The 15,679-nt window shown below is 33.9% G+C and overlaps 1 protein-coding gene across 11 annotated transcripts; it reads right to left on the reverse strand.

Moving 5' to 3' along the window:
• Window positions 1-1,175: 1,175 nt before the first annotated feature.
• LOC117936123 (neurofilament heavy polypeptide-like) lies at window positions 1,176-15,506 on the reverse strand. Of its 11 annotated transcripts, none has more exons than XM_034858917.1 (28): window positions 15,420-15,506; window positions 15,039-15,083; window positions 14,741-14,806; window positions 14,406-14,496; window positions 13,978-14,075; window positions 13,727-13,777; window positions 13,454-13,519; window positions 13,112-13,153; window positions 12,950-12,997; window positions 12,789-12,857; window positions 12,634-12,681; window positions 12,302-12,349; window positions 12,174-12,215; window positions 12,027-12,095; window positions 11,536-11,586; window positions 11,359-11,403; window positions 10,901-10,939; window positions 10,717-10,749; window positions 10,593-10,640; window positions 10,418-10,480; window positions 10,243-10,287; window positions 10,030-10,071; window positions 9,001-9,048; window positions 3,946-3,981; window positions 3,794-3,835; window positions 3,664-3,708; window positions 3,543-3,578; window positions 1,176-3,412 (listed from the first exon to the last, which is right to left on the reverse strand). In XM_034858917.1, exons 5-28 carry the CDS (start codon window positions 14,027-14,029, stop codon window positions 3,327-3,329), a joined length of 1,194 nt encoding a protein of 397 aa, XP_034714808.1. In that variant the 5' UTR covers window positions 14,030-14,075; window positions 14,406-14,496; window positions 14,741-14,806; window positions 15,039-15,083; window positions 15,420-15,506; the 3' UTR covers window positions 1,176-3,326. The 11 variants fall into 11 exon arrangements, with proteins under 11 accessions (XP_034714808.1, XP_034714809.1, XP_034714810.1 ...); XM_034858918.1 differs by having other exon boundaries at window positions 12,950-12,994; window positions 13,978-14,073; window positions 14,404-14,496; XM_034858919.1 differs by having other exon boundaries at window positions 3,543-3,575; window positions 13,978-14,073; window positions 14,404-14,496.
• Between the last annotated feature and the right edge of the window lie 173 nt (window positions 15,507-15,679).

Genomic DNA, 15,679 nt, shown 5'->3' on the forward strand with positions numbered 1-15,679 from the left:
TGAAGAAACTGGTCCTCATGTCATTTAAAAGGTTTTGCAATGTCTTCCATGTATTTGCTTTTTGTTTTTTTGTATTTTAGGCCAATCTAGGGACAGACCTTGCAGATTATTTTAGGCTATGAATGCTGTGGTGTGTTTCATAGGGTTAGGGTAGCATTTATGCTACATACGTGTCACAAATAAACATTCAATAAAGACATCTTCTATGATGACACACGCATTACACACGTTAAGGTTTTAAGACAGAATGAAAATGTTTAGGCACATTATCTTAAATTATGGCTGTTTATAGGCAAAACAATCCAAAATTTAATTAAAAATAAGTTTAAGGTTTTGCACTCTCCAATACAATTACATACCTGGCAGAGTAGATTTGAGATGGCGTTAAATTTATATTTTAAGAGAGAAAAATCACAGAAAATGGCCTAACTGAATAGGTAAATGTATATATAAAATCTAAATCTTGAAATAGTCAAAACATTATACAGAGTTTGGTTGGTGGCTAGTCAATCCATTTTTTTAGGTGGGTGGGGTTGCACTGGGAGAATTTGGACTCAGTATTTTTATAGTTCCACATAGAGCCCTGACACATTTTTTAATATGTTGGAATGAAAAACAATGAAAGAGGGCAAGAAAATTGGTTAATTTTAGCTATTCATTGAAAAACAATACCTTGGAGTAAATCATAACATCACCACTAGGCAACCTTCATCACAGATGATGATATAAAGATTTACAATATCTGGACGGAAAAACCTGCTCCTACGTGCAAAACTGTATAAAATATATAGGCATAAATAACATCTAATGTTTCAATAATTACTTTTTTGTTTTTGTTTTGTGCTTTATTTTTATGTACTTAGTTTTAACGTTAATATTGAGACTACATAGACCACAACATGTTGCCATACAGTGTTGTGGTTGGCACCTTTACAGCAAGACAAGACTTACAAAAGGAACAATTGTGTTGCTATGGTTTAATGTCAAATTGTTAATTTACACAAGCATGTGTTGAATTGAAAAATTATAATGTGATTTAACTGCAATGAGGTGTTTCAGTGGTAATGGTTAAGAGGATACAACAATTTTTCTCCATTTATTGAACTATGTGCAATGAGATTGTTTTAAAGATTAATGGTACTTGTACAAAAGCATTGAGAGACAAATGTCAGTTCTGATTCATAGTTCAAGTATTTAATGTTGCCATTCTCAAAGTTGGGAAAAATATCACAAAAAACATTTGTGAGCATAAAACAAAAAAAACACACATCATGCACATTTTATTTAAGGACTAACAGACAAACATACAGTGTTTGATCACTGAGATATTAAAAAAATGTATGTATTGCACATGTTTACCTGGTTAAAGGGAGTCTTTAGATACAATTCAGTTTTAACAATTGAAACAAATATTCATGTTTTGTCACCATGAATCAAAATATATGTTGTCATAATAGCAACCATATTTTTACCAAAATCCAATAACGCAAAATAAATATTCAAAGACAGTGCACTGTCATTTGGGAAAACAAAACCTACTGTACACCTACAACATTTGCGATATTCTAAAATAAAATGATAAGTGGATTTACTTTTGAGTAGACTTGAGTAATGCCACAAACTGAATTACCTGTCTTCTATGCAGCATGTGGAGCATAATGTAAAGAGCAATTTGTAAACAACAGCTGGTACACGCTGTGAAATAAATTTGTTTACATTTGAAATCGTCTGCCCAAACATGTGACCCCATCAGCATCAATTTAGACAGTAATCCAACGCTGTGCAGATATGATCAAAGATATAAAGGTTTCATTTCCATGGGATAAATAACTTTGACATGATCACGTTAACAACTGCATTCAGGTTGACAAATCAGACAAGCTGATTCATGCAGCTCACTTGTCATCTTCTATCATTCTTCAGAGATTTCAAGTGCGTGATTAAAAATCAATCTGAAATCCCATACTGTACATCACGTGCACAGGATATTCATAATCTGTATGAATCCAGTAACTGGTTGTTTACACAGTTAATAAGATGTAATAAAATAAAAGAGGTTATGCATCAACATCATGGCATATATGTTCAGAACCTGTTCAAAAGGTTGATACAATATATCATGTTTCTATGTTATGCACACAGACAAACAGCCACTGACCAAAGTTAGTGACGTTGTGTTTTGGTCTATCAAGAAATTACTGTTAGCCACATCCTTTTTGACTATCAAAAAAGATCCATCACATGTGCCCTACTTTTACTGTCCTCTCATTTACTAAAACAAGTAGCATTATATTCCAATGCCTTGAGTTAAAGAATCGGACCAGAGTTAGCAGCTGGGAAAAGAACTTTTCCAACATGTCGTCCAATTTTAGAATAAACGTAATACTTGATGGTAGAAAAAGTATATGTTTCCTCAAACCTCATTCTGACAGTGCAGGCAATGCTTTTTTTAGCACCGATGTCAAAATGAGGAGCGGGTGCGCATGTCGGCCATTTAATAAGACTTTAAAGGTAATGTTTCTGTTCTCTTCGTTTGGGAGCTCTCATATACAGTGCGTGGTCATTCCTTTTTTACAAATAACAGACATAGCAGACAGAAACAGAAAAAACTTTCCTTTCTGAAGATAGAGGGATATTTGTGAGGAACAAGCTTTCCTTAAAATGACTGAAACAATAGCAAGAATATTGGAATTATGCACAAACGCTATAAATGCTCAATTGTTTGTTCAAGGGCTTTAAATAGCAGGAAGGTCAGGATTAGAAAAATTGCCAACTACAATGCAGTGAAGAAAAATGTAAAATTACACAGATGATGGTGCATAAAAATGTAAATACGATAACTGCACAAACCTCTTTTCAAGTAAATGTGAGAATTGAACCCTTGTCCGCCTTGAATCAGCAATTGTGGCCATGTTTGTAGTCTGTTCATAACATTATGTTCCTTCTTAAAAAAACACACCATTTTATTTATTTGCATGTGTTGCTGTGAGGATCCAAATGAATGATCCACAGAGGTAATATATGATACTGTTCCATCATTTTTATTATATCCACCTTTCAAAAACAATAAAATAATAATTAAAAAACTTAAAAGGAATGACACAAGCTGCATGTATTTGGTATGAGAGCTCAACCAAATCTGGAAGTAAAATAAAGTAGGTCCATCACATCCGATCACCCCTCATCCTCTGCTGTCCAGGGTTTTCTCTTGAAGACCATCAGTGGACAGCATGCTGCGTTTCAGCGGTGCGGGGTGTGACGTGACTGTGTCATTATCAGTAAAATTGACTTAATTGTAGACCTCAGACTGGATTCAGACTGAAGCTTCAAATGTGCAGCGGTGAGAAGGCGTAGAAAGGAAACTGGGCCTCGTCCTCGTCCACAAAGAAACACTGGAAGTAGGGCAGCTCTTCTGTGGAGGACAGTTCAACATACAGTACAGTTCAGTGCACTCCTCACCTCTCTCTGGCATCCAGACGATGGAGCATGCAATTTGCACACTTATGCGATATTTCGGTTCTGAGAGGAGAATTTGTACTTACCTTCCATTTGAAAGCTGTCTGATACAGAAGGCTCTGCTATCAAAATAAAAACACAGTGTTAACCATAAACAATACAGTGTTATATTACACAAAATTGGAGCTTAGCTACACAGTAAAATACCTTTTATTTTCTCCTCCTTGGCAACTTTCTTCTCAGCAGGTTTTTCTACAGCAAAAAGAGCATTTATTTGTGTGTAAATAAAGTTTATTACTCAAAATACAGATTTAAGCTGCTTAACAAACAGTCATACCTTTCTTTGCTGGCGCCTGTATCTCTTTGAGAACTCTGTCCTCTGTAAATAGCAACACAAGATTCATAACTATTATCAGTCAAAGATTTCACAGACATTCAGCTGATTTTGCTGATTTGATGTTAATGTTCAAAAATGATTGCACACTGTACCTCTAGTTTTATCTTCTTTGGCTGCCTTCTTGTCAACTGGTTTTTCCAAAAAAAGAAAGAATAAGGTTATTTTTGCCCATGAATAATTCAGATCTACAGTAGCAGGTGTACTGTAAAATGTCTGGTCACAATGGTTCTTAAAAAACAAAAAGTCATAGTATACAAAAAAAGTGATGAAAAAAGTCATAGAATAGTATTTCAACAAAAAGTGACAAAAAAGTCATAGTATAGCATGTTGAAAAAGTCATAGTCTAGTATGTCAAAAAAAGTCATAGTATAGAATGTCAAAAAAGTCTTAGTATGTCAAAAAAACTTGAAAAAAAGGAATAGTATAGACAGTTGAAAAAAGTGATTTAAAAAATAAATAAATTTAAAAGTCTAGTACAACAGGTCGAAAGAGTCATAGTATAGCATGTTGAAAAAATATTATGTTGACAAAAGGTCAAAAGATAAAACATGTATGGTATAGTATGTCGGAAAAAGGGAGAAAAAAGTCAGTAAAGCAGGTAAAAAAAACAAAGAAGTCACAGTATAGCTTGTCTAAATAGGTCATCGCATAGTATGTTGAAAAAAAATCATAAAATAGTCTGTCAAAAAAAGTCATATAATAGTTAAGCATGTCGGAAAAGTCATAGTATAGTGTGTTGATTAAGTCATGTTATAGTAATAAGTTTTATAGTAATAAGTAATAGTATTGCAAAAAAAGTGATAAAAAAGTCATAGTTTAGTATGTCAAAAAAAGTAATAAAAAAATCCTAGTATAGTATGTTGACGAAAAGTGATTAAAAGGTCATAATATCTCAAAATAGACAGTTTGAGTATAGAATTTCAAGAAGTCATAGTACAGCATGTCGAAAAAAACGTCATAGTACAGTATGTTGAAAAAAGTGTTAAAAAGGTCATAGTAGAGCATGTCAAAAAAGTTGTAGTATAATGTGTTGAAAAAATTGTCAAAAAAGTCATAGTATAGAAGGTCAAAAAAGACCTAGTATAGTATGTCAACAAAAAGTGATTAAAAGGTATTAGTATAGTATGTCAAAAAATTCATTGTATAGCATGTCAAAAAAGACAGTATAGTATGTCCAATAAAAATGGCAGTATAGAATGTAAAAAAGTCATAGTATAGTATTTCAAAAAACTGATAAAAAAGTATTGAAAAAAGTCAGTATATAATGTCAAAAAGGTCATAGTAGTAGTATAGTATAAAAATAGTATAAAAAGCCTTAGTATAGCATGTCGGAAAAAGTGCTAAAAAAGTCTTAGCACAGTCTGTTGAAAAAAATGTTAAAAAGGCCATAGTATACCATCTCAAAATAGTCAAAGTATAGAATGTCAAGAAGTCATAGTATAGTATGCTAAAAAAAGTCATAGTATAGAATGTCAAAAAAAGTCCTTGTACAGCATGTAAAAAAAAACGTCATAAAAAGGTCTAGGTATAGCATGGCGAAAACAATGTTATAAAAAAAGTCATAGTATAGCATGGCGAAATAGTCATAGTGCAGTATGTTGAAAAAATAGTTTTAAAAGTCATAGTATAGCATTTCGAAAAAGTCATAGTGTGATACGTTGAAAAAATTTGTTAAAAAACTCATTGTATAGCATGTCAAAAAAGTCATAGTAAAGTATGTTGAAAAAAGTCATAGTATAGAATGTAAAAAGGTCATAGTATAGTATGTAAAAAAAACACTGATAAAATGTCTTGAAAAAAGTCAGTATAGAATGTTAAAAAAGTAATAGGATTGTATGTTAAAAAAAGTCATTGTATAGCATGTCGAAAAAGTAATAGTATAGTATGTTAAAAAAAAGTGATAAAAAGGCCATAGTATAGTGTCTCGAAATAGTCAGAGTATAGAATGTCAAGAAGTCATAGTATAGTATGCTAAAAAAAAGTCATAGTATAGAATGTCAAAAAAAGTCATTGTACAGCATGTCAAAAAAAAGTCAAAAAAAAAGTCTAAGTATAGAATTGCAAAAAAAGCGTTATAAAAAAGTCTAAGTATAGCATGGCAAAATAGTCATAGTACAGTATGTTGAAAAAAGTGTTAAAAAAGTCAAAGTATAGCATGTCGAAAAAGTCATAGTATAATGTGTTGAAAAAATTGTTGAAAAAAGTCATAGAATAGCATAGAAGGTCAAAAAAGACTTAGTATAGAATGTCAACAAAAAGTGATTAAAAGGTCATGGTATAGCATGTCGAAAGATATCATGGTATAGAATCTACAAAAGTCACAGTATAGTACGTCGAAAAAACTGATAAAAAAGTCTTGAAAAAAGTCAGAACAGAATGTCAAAAAAGTCATAGTATTGTATGTCAAAAAAAGCCTCAGAATAGCTTGTTGAAAAAAGTGATTAAAAAGTCGTAGTATAGCATGTCAAAGGAAAAGTGGGCAAAAAGTAATGATATATTTTGTTGAAAAGTTAAATTATCTCTTCAACATAACCCAACAGTTGGGAAAGAGACTGACAGGTACAAATCTTTTCTCTTTATCTACTTGAATACTTCATCCATGTGAAGTAGGTCTAGATTTGAAATATTAACCTTCTGTCTTCCAGTCATTCTCTTACGGACCTATACTAACCTGATCCACAAATTTATGTTTTCATCATATTTGTCTTTTACCCTTAGTATATTGGACCTGAAAATTTACTGAATATTAGGATTTGATCACTCAACCTTCCGTCTTTTAATCATTCTCTTATGACTAAGCCATCTGAAAAATTCATGATTTTGGCAAATTTGTCTCTGTCACTTAGGAAATAGTGGCCCTCAAAACTTGATGAAACATGTAAAAGTTGATTACTCAACCTTCTGTCTACAAAATTCTCTCTTATCACCCTAAGCTAAGTGTCTGACATAATACAGCCATGAAGTTTTTGTTAATGATTCATAGAAAAGCATGGTGAAAAAGCCACCGTCCCACCAAATAAAAGGTGTTGAAAACAGTCATGGCATAGTATTTTGAAAAAGGTGATATAAAAAGCCGTGGTAAGTCATGGTATAGTATATCAAAAAAAGTCACAGTATTCAACATTGAAAAAGTGTCGAAAAAAGTGATACAAATGTCATGGTATAGTATGTTGAAAAATGTGATAAAATAGTCATAGTTTAGCCTGTCAAAAAAGGCATAGTATAGTATGTTGTTAAAAGTGATTAAAAAGTCAGTGTAGCATGTCGTAAAGTGATTTAAAAGTCACTGTCAAAAAGTCATAGTTAGTTTTTTCAAAAAAGTCACGTCATGTCAAAATAGTCATTGTATAACATGTTATAAAAAGCAATAAAAAGGCAAAGTATGGCATGTCAAAATTGTCATAGAATAGTAAGTAATAAAAAAGTCAAAATGTAGCATGTAGAAAAAAGCGATAAAATGTTGTAAAGTGATAAAAAAGACACTGTGGAAAAGGTCATAGTATACTATGTCAAAAAAAGTGATGAAAAAGTCATAGTATAGAATATAAAAAAGTGATGAAAAAGTCATAGTATTGTATAGCAAAAAAAGTCATAGTATAGTATATAAAAAAAAGTCAAAGCATCTCATGTCCGTGACCTGTCAACAAATTACTGTGGAAAAAGTCAAAATGTAGCATGTTGAAAAAAGTGACAAAAAAGTCACAGCATAGCATGTTGTAAAGTGATATAAACGTCACATTATTGTATGTTGAAAAAAGTCCTAGTATGTAAAAAAAAAATATCATTAAATACTATATGTATAGTATGCCAATGAAAGCCTGGAAAAACATGCAATCTCCACACAGAAGAGCCCAGGCTTTTTTTTTGGTTGCAGTGTTACAGAGCCAACATCCCACCAAATACAATGTGTTTAAAACATTAACAGCATAGCATATTGAAAAAAACGATAAAAAAGTCATAGTATAGTACGTCGAAAAAAGCGATAAAAAAGTAATGGTATAGTATGTCGAAAACGTTCATTAAAAACGTCAACATATGTAGTATGTCAAAGAAAGTCCGGAAGAGCATGCAAGCTCCACACAGAAACGTCTGGTCCTGACTGGGGATGAAACCAGGGGTACGAGTCTGCAGCGCCTTCTTCATGGTAGCAGCATTAACCACAGAGCCACTGTCCAACTGCGGTTTGTATGTTTAAAACAGTCACAGTATAGTCAGTTGAAAAAAGTGTTTAAAAAAGTCATAGTATAGTATGTCAAAAAAGTGATGAAAAGTCACAGTATATAATGTCAAAAAAAGTGATGAAAAGTCATAGTATATAATGTCAAAAAAAGTGATGAAAAGTCATATGTCAAAAACATTCATTAAAATGTGCAAACATGCAAACTCCACGCAGAAAAGCCCAGTCGTGACTTGTGATCAACCCAGGGGCCAGAGTACTAACTGGTAACAGAGTTAACTACAGGGCCACCATGCAAACAAATAAAACGTGTTCTAAACAGTCAACATTTTGAAAAAAGGTCATACTATAGTATGTCGAAAAAATATATAAAAAGTCATAGTATAGCATGTCAAAAATGTCATTGTATAGTATGTCGAAAAAAAGTGATAAAAAAGTCATAGTATTGAATATTGAAAAAAGACATTCACTGAACAACGTTCACTGAATAGTGAATGTATAGTACGCCAATGAAAGCCACGCAGAAGAGCCCAGGCTTTTTGATTGGTTGTATTGTTAACCACAGAGCCACCGTCCTACCAAATCCTTAAAAATGTCAACGTGTAGTATGTTAAAGAAAGTCTGGAAGTACAAGCAAACTCCACACAGAGTACACCTGCCTTGACTGGGGATCAAATTGGGAGTAAGGGTCTGCAGGACCTATGTACTGGCAGCAGTGTTAACCACAGAACCAGCATCCTAACAAATCAAATGTGTCTAAAACAGTAATTCAAAAAGTAATTGTATATTATGTCCAAAATAGTCAGGGTATATTATGTCAAAAAAGTCATAGTATAGCATGTTGAAAACCGTCAAAAAAAAAAATCAACTTAAAGTATGTCAAAGAAAGTCTGGAAGAACATGCAAACTTCCCACAGATGAGCCCAGCCTGGACTGGGGATCGACCAGAGTCTACGGACAAACACTGTACCTTTTTTCACTGCAGCGAGTTTCTCCTTTTCTATGGGAGTCTCCATTTCTGCAAAAGTAAAACTAAGATCAGAATCTGCCAATGTCAATGTCAATGTCAATGTCATATTTATTTATATAGCACATTTCCAAGGCCGAGGCCTACCAAAGTACTTTACAGTAAAAAGCACAAAAAATAAAATGAAATGAAACAGATACAATAGAAGACACAAAAAATAACAAATGCTAAGAAAATAGAATACAACATTCATCAAGGCGGCTCCCCTCAGCGGATTTTCCAGCAATGCTTATTGCAGTTGGAGCTACAGCCTTACCACAACAAAATTAGATTTTTTAAAAACTTAAAGCATCTTGCAGAGCATAAGCAATCTACACTACATCTAAAAAGCTGTAATTAGTGTTAGACACATCGCATTACATCGCTGAACCTTTTTTGGGGGGGCTTATCTGCAAAAACAATGATCTGAAGTGTGCTCTGGAAAACCACTTAACTAGTGTTGGTTTGTCACCTTTTGATGCTTAGGGCTCTGTGCAATGCCTGTTTCATATTCACTTTCTATTATTACTCATATTACTATTCTATTTTTTTTAAGTGGAATCTTCTACTGTTGGGCAAAGGGCATGAAGCGTCCAGATACATTCCACACATTTCAACCGTACAACACATTGTTAATGCTTGGTGGACGGCCTTTGCTTTGGCATCTCAGTTCTTTATTGTCTGTCTTTTAGAAAGTAACAAAATGTGTGTATGAAGTGCTTTGCAGATCTACCAACTACTCCTGTCTGAAGAAGCATTCAGTGCGTCTCAGCATCACTGGATAGAAACAGCTGTTTGCCTATGGAGCTGCAGCAGAGAAATCGCACTCTAAACGTGTTGTAGATCTCATAGGCAAAATGCTTGTTTCTCTTCTGAGCATCACAATCCAAGCTTTTTACAGAATGCAATGACCTGTATTTTGGGACTTGATCACTGTGACACAATCACAATTGTGTTATACGGATTACTCCTACTGAAGCACCACTAATATACCTTTCTTTACATGAGCTGGTTTGGCCTTTTTCCTCAACAATGCTGGGAGAAATTGTTCATGTTAATAAATGTTTATTTGTGACAATGCTTACTAAATAATTACAACACATTAAAGGAAGTGGCCAAACTGACACAAAGAGCTGATTTGTTTTCTATTCAGTTTATTCATTTGCCACTAAACGTGACAATGTGAGAAGTATGTTGTTTTTGTACCTTTTTCACGAGCTGGTTTGAGTTTATCCTCTGGAACTTTGGGCTCTGAGTAAATAAGAATGCAAGTAACTCAGAAAGTAGCTCTGTTATCTAGTTTGGTTATAGTTTCTGAAGTAACACTATGATAATTATATAAAACTAGATGATCTGCAATCAGATGGCAGTGGCCTGCTACCTTTTGTCTTTAGAAGGGATTTGACCTTTTCCTTCTTGATTTCATCCTTTGTTTTAGAAGGAGCTAATTCAAACGAAGAAAAAAAAAATTAGATCATGATTTTCTTTTTTAAATATAGGCCGATATATATGATGTCTTGCCTCTGAATTTGTAGCTGCTTTAACCAAATATTTACCTCGCTTCTCATGAGCTGGCTTAGGCTTCTCTTTTGCAACTTCAGGTGCTGGATGTAAAAAAAGAAGATTTGTGTTAGGAATAGTTAAGATTTGCCAAATGAATATGGATTGTGTCTACATTACCTTTTTTGTCGAGAACCCGCTTTTCCTCAAGTTCTAAAGAGACAGAAGAAAAACAAGTGGCGTGATGATTCTGGCTGTTTGATAAGTGACAGCTGATGTACTGAAACTATAACGGTGATCTTGTAATTGTGGAAAATGCACCCACACAATGTTCTATTGGACATGAAGTACAACTAATCAGCACCTTTCTTTGAGACTTTTGCCTTTTCTTTCACAACAGCTTCTGTAAATAAACAAAGGGAAATGTCACAATAACTCTGAATCTGAAATGCTGCATGCCTTTTTAGGCCACTTTCACACCTACGCAAAGCAGCTCAGATTAAGCATGCCATTTCTTCTGTGTGAAAAACATGCATCTCCAAAATTTCAAGTTCTTCAGCTCTAAGTATTTTTCAGGAAATCCCAATTCATTCACAGATTTGTCATTTTACAGTAAGGCATATCCATTTTCTAGTTCAAACATGAACATGACAACACTATGTAAAAACAAATTTGGGGTAGTTTCCGCAACATCTTTGAGATGTAATTCATGGTTGTATTTTCCACATTGCTGTTTTAAGCTGTGTTATTATCATGCGGCAATAAAACATGAAGTATGTGTGAGCATTTAATTAGCAGCCACATGTTAACAGCTACGTATACCTTTCTTCTTTTCAGGAGATCTAGGTTTTGCTTTAATAACAGGTGCAAGAGAAAATACATGGCCACATTAATTCTTATATACACAGTTAAGTAATAAATCAAAAAGAACAAATCGCAAATCTGCAACCAGATTCAAAATAAAAAGAATAAATGAAGAAAACCAAACACAATCCAAACCTTTTGAGGAAGGGACTGGCTTGACCTTCTTTTCCTTGAGAACCTCAGCTCCTAAAGCAAAAAACAACCATAAAAATATCAGTTCAGTTGTCTGTTTATAGAACTTTATGTCCATGTTAATGTAGCTCATTACAACTGCACTTCGTCTATGCACTGAAAATGTAAGTATTGTTTGAAGTACACTGTAAAAATAAAAAATAATAATAATGTAACTTATATACATGTCACGTGAAGGTATGAATATGAATGATATTTAGTGGGTCAAACTGGTTTAATCACTGCTGCAACTAGTTGTATTGGTGCTGGCTCTACTTTCTCTTTTGGAGTTACAGGCACTATGAAAGATCAAATAGGTCAACAGTATAAGTGTGCTAATACATACCGTTGACTAAAGCACATAAAAGGCATACTTTAGTGGTGAGCATGTGAAAAATGTTAAAGATAAATTTGATTGTAAAGATTGTAAAGAGATTGTAAATAAAAAGATGTACCTTTCTTCAGTGGCACAACCTTCACCTTCTCCTTTGTAATTGTGACATTTTTTTGTGGTACTTCTGCTTCTGTAGGAAAGACACAATCAGTGAGAAAATCAATTGCTTGAAATTTAAACGTGAAAAATAAACATTTAGTGTCCTCACCTTTGACAAAACGGGCTGGCCTTGTCTTGAGTGGAGCGGGTTCTGTGGAAAGAGATTTTAGATTTGTCATTCCAGACAATAAAATGACAAATTGGAACAATAAAGCTAAATTCAAAATTATGGCTCACCTCTCTTTGTCACAGCTAGTTTAAGCTTCTGGTTTGACACCTCGGATGCTAAAGGTAACATATAACATATGTTTGTTATGCAAAACCAAATCCCCTTCAGGGTCATGAACATTTTGAGTTTATATTTATATGTTTTATATGTATATTTATAATGTGCCATACCCTTGCTGGTGAGCTGCAAGCTCTGCTGTGTTATTGTTAAGTCTTCACCCCTCCCGGTCTGTCCTCTCTGTGTATCTCTTTATTTTTTATTTCTATGTCCCAGTATATTGTCTGTTGTATTGTTTAAACATAAATAAAATAAAAATATTTGATAAAAAAAAGTGCCATACCTTTCTTTGCAGAAACCACCTTCACTTTCTCTTTGGGTGCTTTGACTTCTGAAAAAACACACACAAAAATGGGTGTATGCTTAGGATCACTGCCCCAATTCACTGAAACTGTACAAGAATGTGAAACCAATAAAACACAGACCAAAATGGTGTACCTTTTTTCAAAGGCACTCTTTTGGCTTGCTGTTTAACCAGAGAGACATTTCTGGGAGTCTCCTCTTGTTCTGTCAGCAGAAATTTGGGAATAAAATCAAACACAGTAATTGTAGTTCCACATTAGTTTATTATGTTTTTATAATAATATAACATAGCTTACCTTTTTTCAAGACGACTGGTTTGGCCTTTTCTTTTTGAACAACAGCTTCTGCGTGACATTGGCGCAATGTTTCTTACAGCACGATAGTTTTCTTTTTATTGTGAAATAATCATTTGACCTTTGGTGATGAAAACAACTTCATAAACTTCTAATGTGGGTTACCTTTCTTAGAAGGAGCCGCTTTGGTCTTCTCCTTTGGAACCTCTGTGTCACAAAAGAGTGCACACAGTTAGCGGAGCTCTGCCTTTTGATTTGTTATTTTTTTTTTAAATTACATTAAAAACATCTGCATTTTAAACTGAATATCTGGTCATTTTGGTATATTGCTGATTTAAATCCCCTGGTGCCTGAAAAGACAACATTTTGCCAAATCATGTTATTTAACCTACCCTCACTGATATTAATGGGATGGATAATATAAAGTTGTTGATTCAAGGATTTCCAGTGGTTCAGCTTTATTTATTTTTTAGCTTCCAGACTTTGGCATCAACAACTTTGCATTACCTGGTTTGGCGGCTTTGGCTTCAATCTTTTCCTTTTGTTCCTTCTTGGGCTCCTTGTGAAGGGCCACTGGTGGAAAATTATGATGTTATATATGAATAAACAGAATAATATGATAATTATGTGCTCAAACATTATTATGTGTCAGCAAACATTCTTTCTTGAATGGTCAGGTTAAATGAGAGCTTTGACAGCTAACCGGCAAAACAAAACCATTAGAGTTTCAAAATTACAATAATTGACAATGGACACAAAGGAAGAAAAGCATGCTTATACCTTTCTTAGCATGTTCTGTTTTGGCTTTCACCTTAGAAATGTCAGGAACTTCTATTATTGGAGAAAATTAAATTAAAAAAAAAAAAATCCTATTTTAGGTTCACATTCAACATATAATGGTTGCTGGAATTCAATCTATCACTTCTACAGCATGTGAGATTGATACTTCTTCAAGATGTTTGGATTATGATCCTACACAACGGAGCTTTATGTTGACATGATGGTGACACAGAGTGTGGCCGGTCACTCACCTGTTTTTAGAACATTCACATACTCCTTTTTCAGGAGAGGAACTAGCTGCATTTTCGCGGCTTTCTCCACCTTTAGGGCTTTCGTGGGTTTATCAGCTGAAAAGGAGATTATGCAACATGTTTCTATTTCACTTTGTTTTACACAGCACTGTATTGCTGGTAAAGTCTGCTGTATTTTGCTAAAACATGAAATACTGTTAACATATTGTGATTGCAATTTTATTTTAGTTGAAAACTATTAAAGACATGGAAACATAGTTCATTTTGAGCTATATGATCAAGTGACCGATAGTATCATTTTCGGCAGTTTTATTTTCTTTTGTTCTATTTTAATAACTGGGTGTAAGCTGTGTCACTGCAAAATTCATCAATACCAAGGACAAAATGTCACTGTGGTCGGTTTATCTACATGCTGTATTATCTCACCCGCTTTCGTCACATTAAGATGTTCCCTCAGAAGAGACGCAACCCCCTGCTTCTCTACTTTAATCTTCCTTACAGCCTTTTTGGGTCCAGCGTCTGGAATAAAAGGCAAAGCCGAATGAACAGTTTCACATCATTTTAAACAGTAGAAAGAATAATAACCTACAGAAACGTAGCAATGCCTTCTTTAGGCTCCGGTCGGGCCTGTCTTGGGATCTTCGATGAGTTAGCACTTCTTATGCTTTTACAAATATTGTACTTTCAAAAAAACTGTCTATGTATCACAACAGTACTTTTTAGCCATGCTCCCTGTATAACTCTATGGGCGGCTTTGCATTACCTGGTTTTACAGGTTTGGCTTTGAGTCGCTCTTTTAGTTCCTTCTTGGGATCCTTTGGAGCTGCCTCTGATGACATTTAAGGTTTAAGGTTTATATGAAGATCAGTTTGTATTATGTGACACTTCTTTTAACATGTAACCTTTTATGTGTTTTACACCTGAACATCTGAAATTTTGCATGTGCACAACATCTAAAGTTTAGGTTACTGAGCATCTAAACTGCTAAATAACATCAGATTTACTTTAATTTTACAAAGGATTTAACAATTGACAACATAATAATTAAAGCATGCTCTTACCTTTCTTTGCGTCTTTTGGTTTGGGTTTAGGGACATCAGGAACCTCTATCATTGGGGAATATTCAAAAGTGTAATTCATTAGCTCATCTTACAGTCATTTGCATTAAACGTGTAATGGGTCTCTACATAACAAGGACAACGCTCTGTTAAATGATGGTGGAATTCAATTTGTCAGATGGATTTTATATCTTCATGGCATTATTTTAGTCCCAATAAAAAAAATAAAGCTGTGTGAAAAACATGCATTGCCAAAATAATCATGTCTTTGAAATTATACTTGAGATGATGTCCTGGACAATACTGTTTTGATCATTTGGTCAGCAGCCACATGTTAAGGTAAAAGCTACTAAAGCACTACAGAAACACACTTCTGCCGCATACCTTTCTTCTTTTCAGCAGCTCTAGGTTTTACTTTGATAGCAGGTGCTAGAGAAAATACAAGACCCTATTAATTCTAATGTATACAGTCTAATGGTCCATTACATTACATTATGCAAGTTTGCCAGATCGAGTAGCAAATCTTCAGTTTGAATGAACTGGACAATGTAATGTAACAAACAATACCGCTTCCAACCTGTGGGAAGGACCGAAGCAGGAAAAGTTCTCTAGCGTTGCTTTAAAAGACAAACAAATACATTATG

Source organism: Etheostoma cragini, chromosome 20 (assembly GCF_013103735.1).
Source record: "Etheostoma cragini isolate CJK2018 chromosome 20, CSU_Ecrag_1.0, whole genome shotgun sequence".
Taxonomy (NCBI): domain Eukaryota; kingdom Metazoa; phylum Chordata; class Actinopteri; order Perciformes; family Percidae; genus Etheostoma; species Etheostoma cragini.

Coding starts and splice junctions, on each gene's coding strand:
- LOC117936123 (XM_034858917.1), bottom strand. CDS start 14,029: ATGCAGCTAGTTCCTCTCCTGAAAAAGGAGTATGTGAATGTTCTAAAA. Junction 12,858..12,949: donor ACCAGTCGTCTTGAAAAAAG/GTAAGCTATGTT, acceptor TTCTGCTGACAG/AACAAGAGGAGACTCCCAGA. Junction 3,709..3,793: donor ACAGGCGCCAGCAAAGAAAG/GTATGACTGTTT, acceptor TTTTTGCTGTAG/AAAAACCTGCTGAGAAGAAA.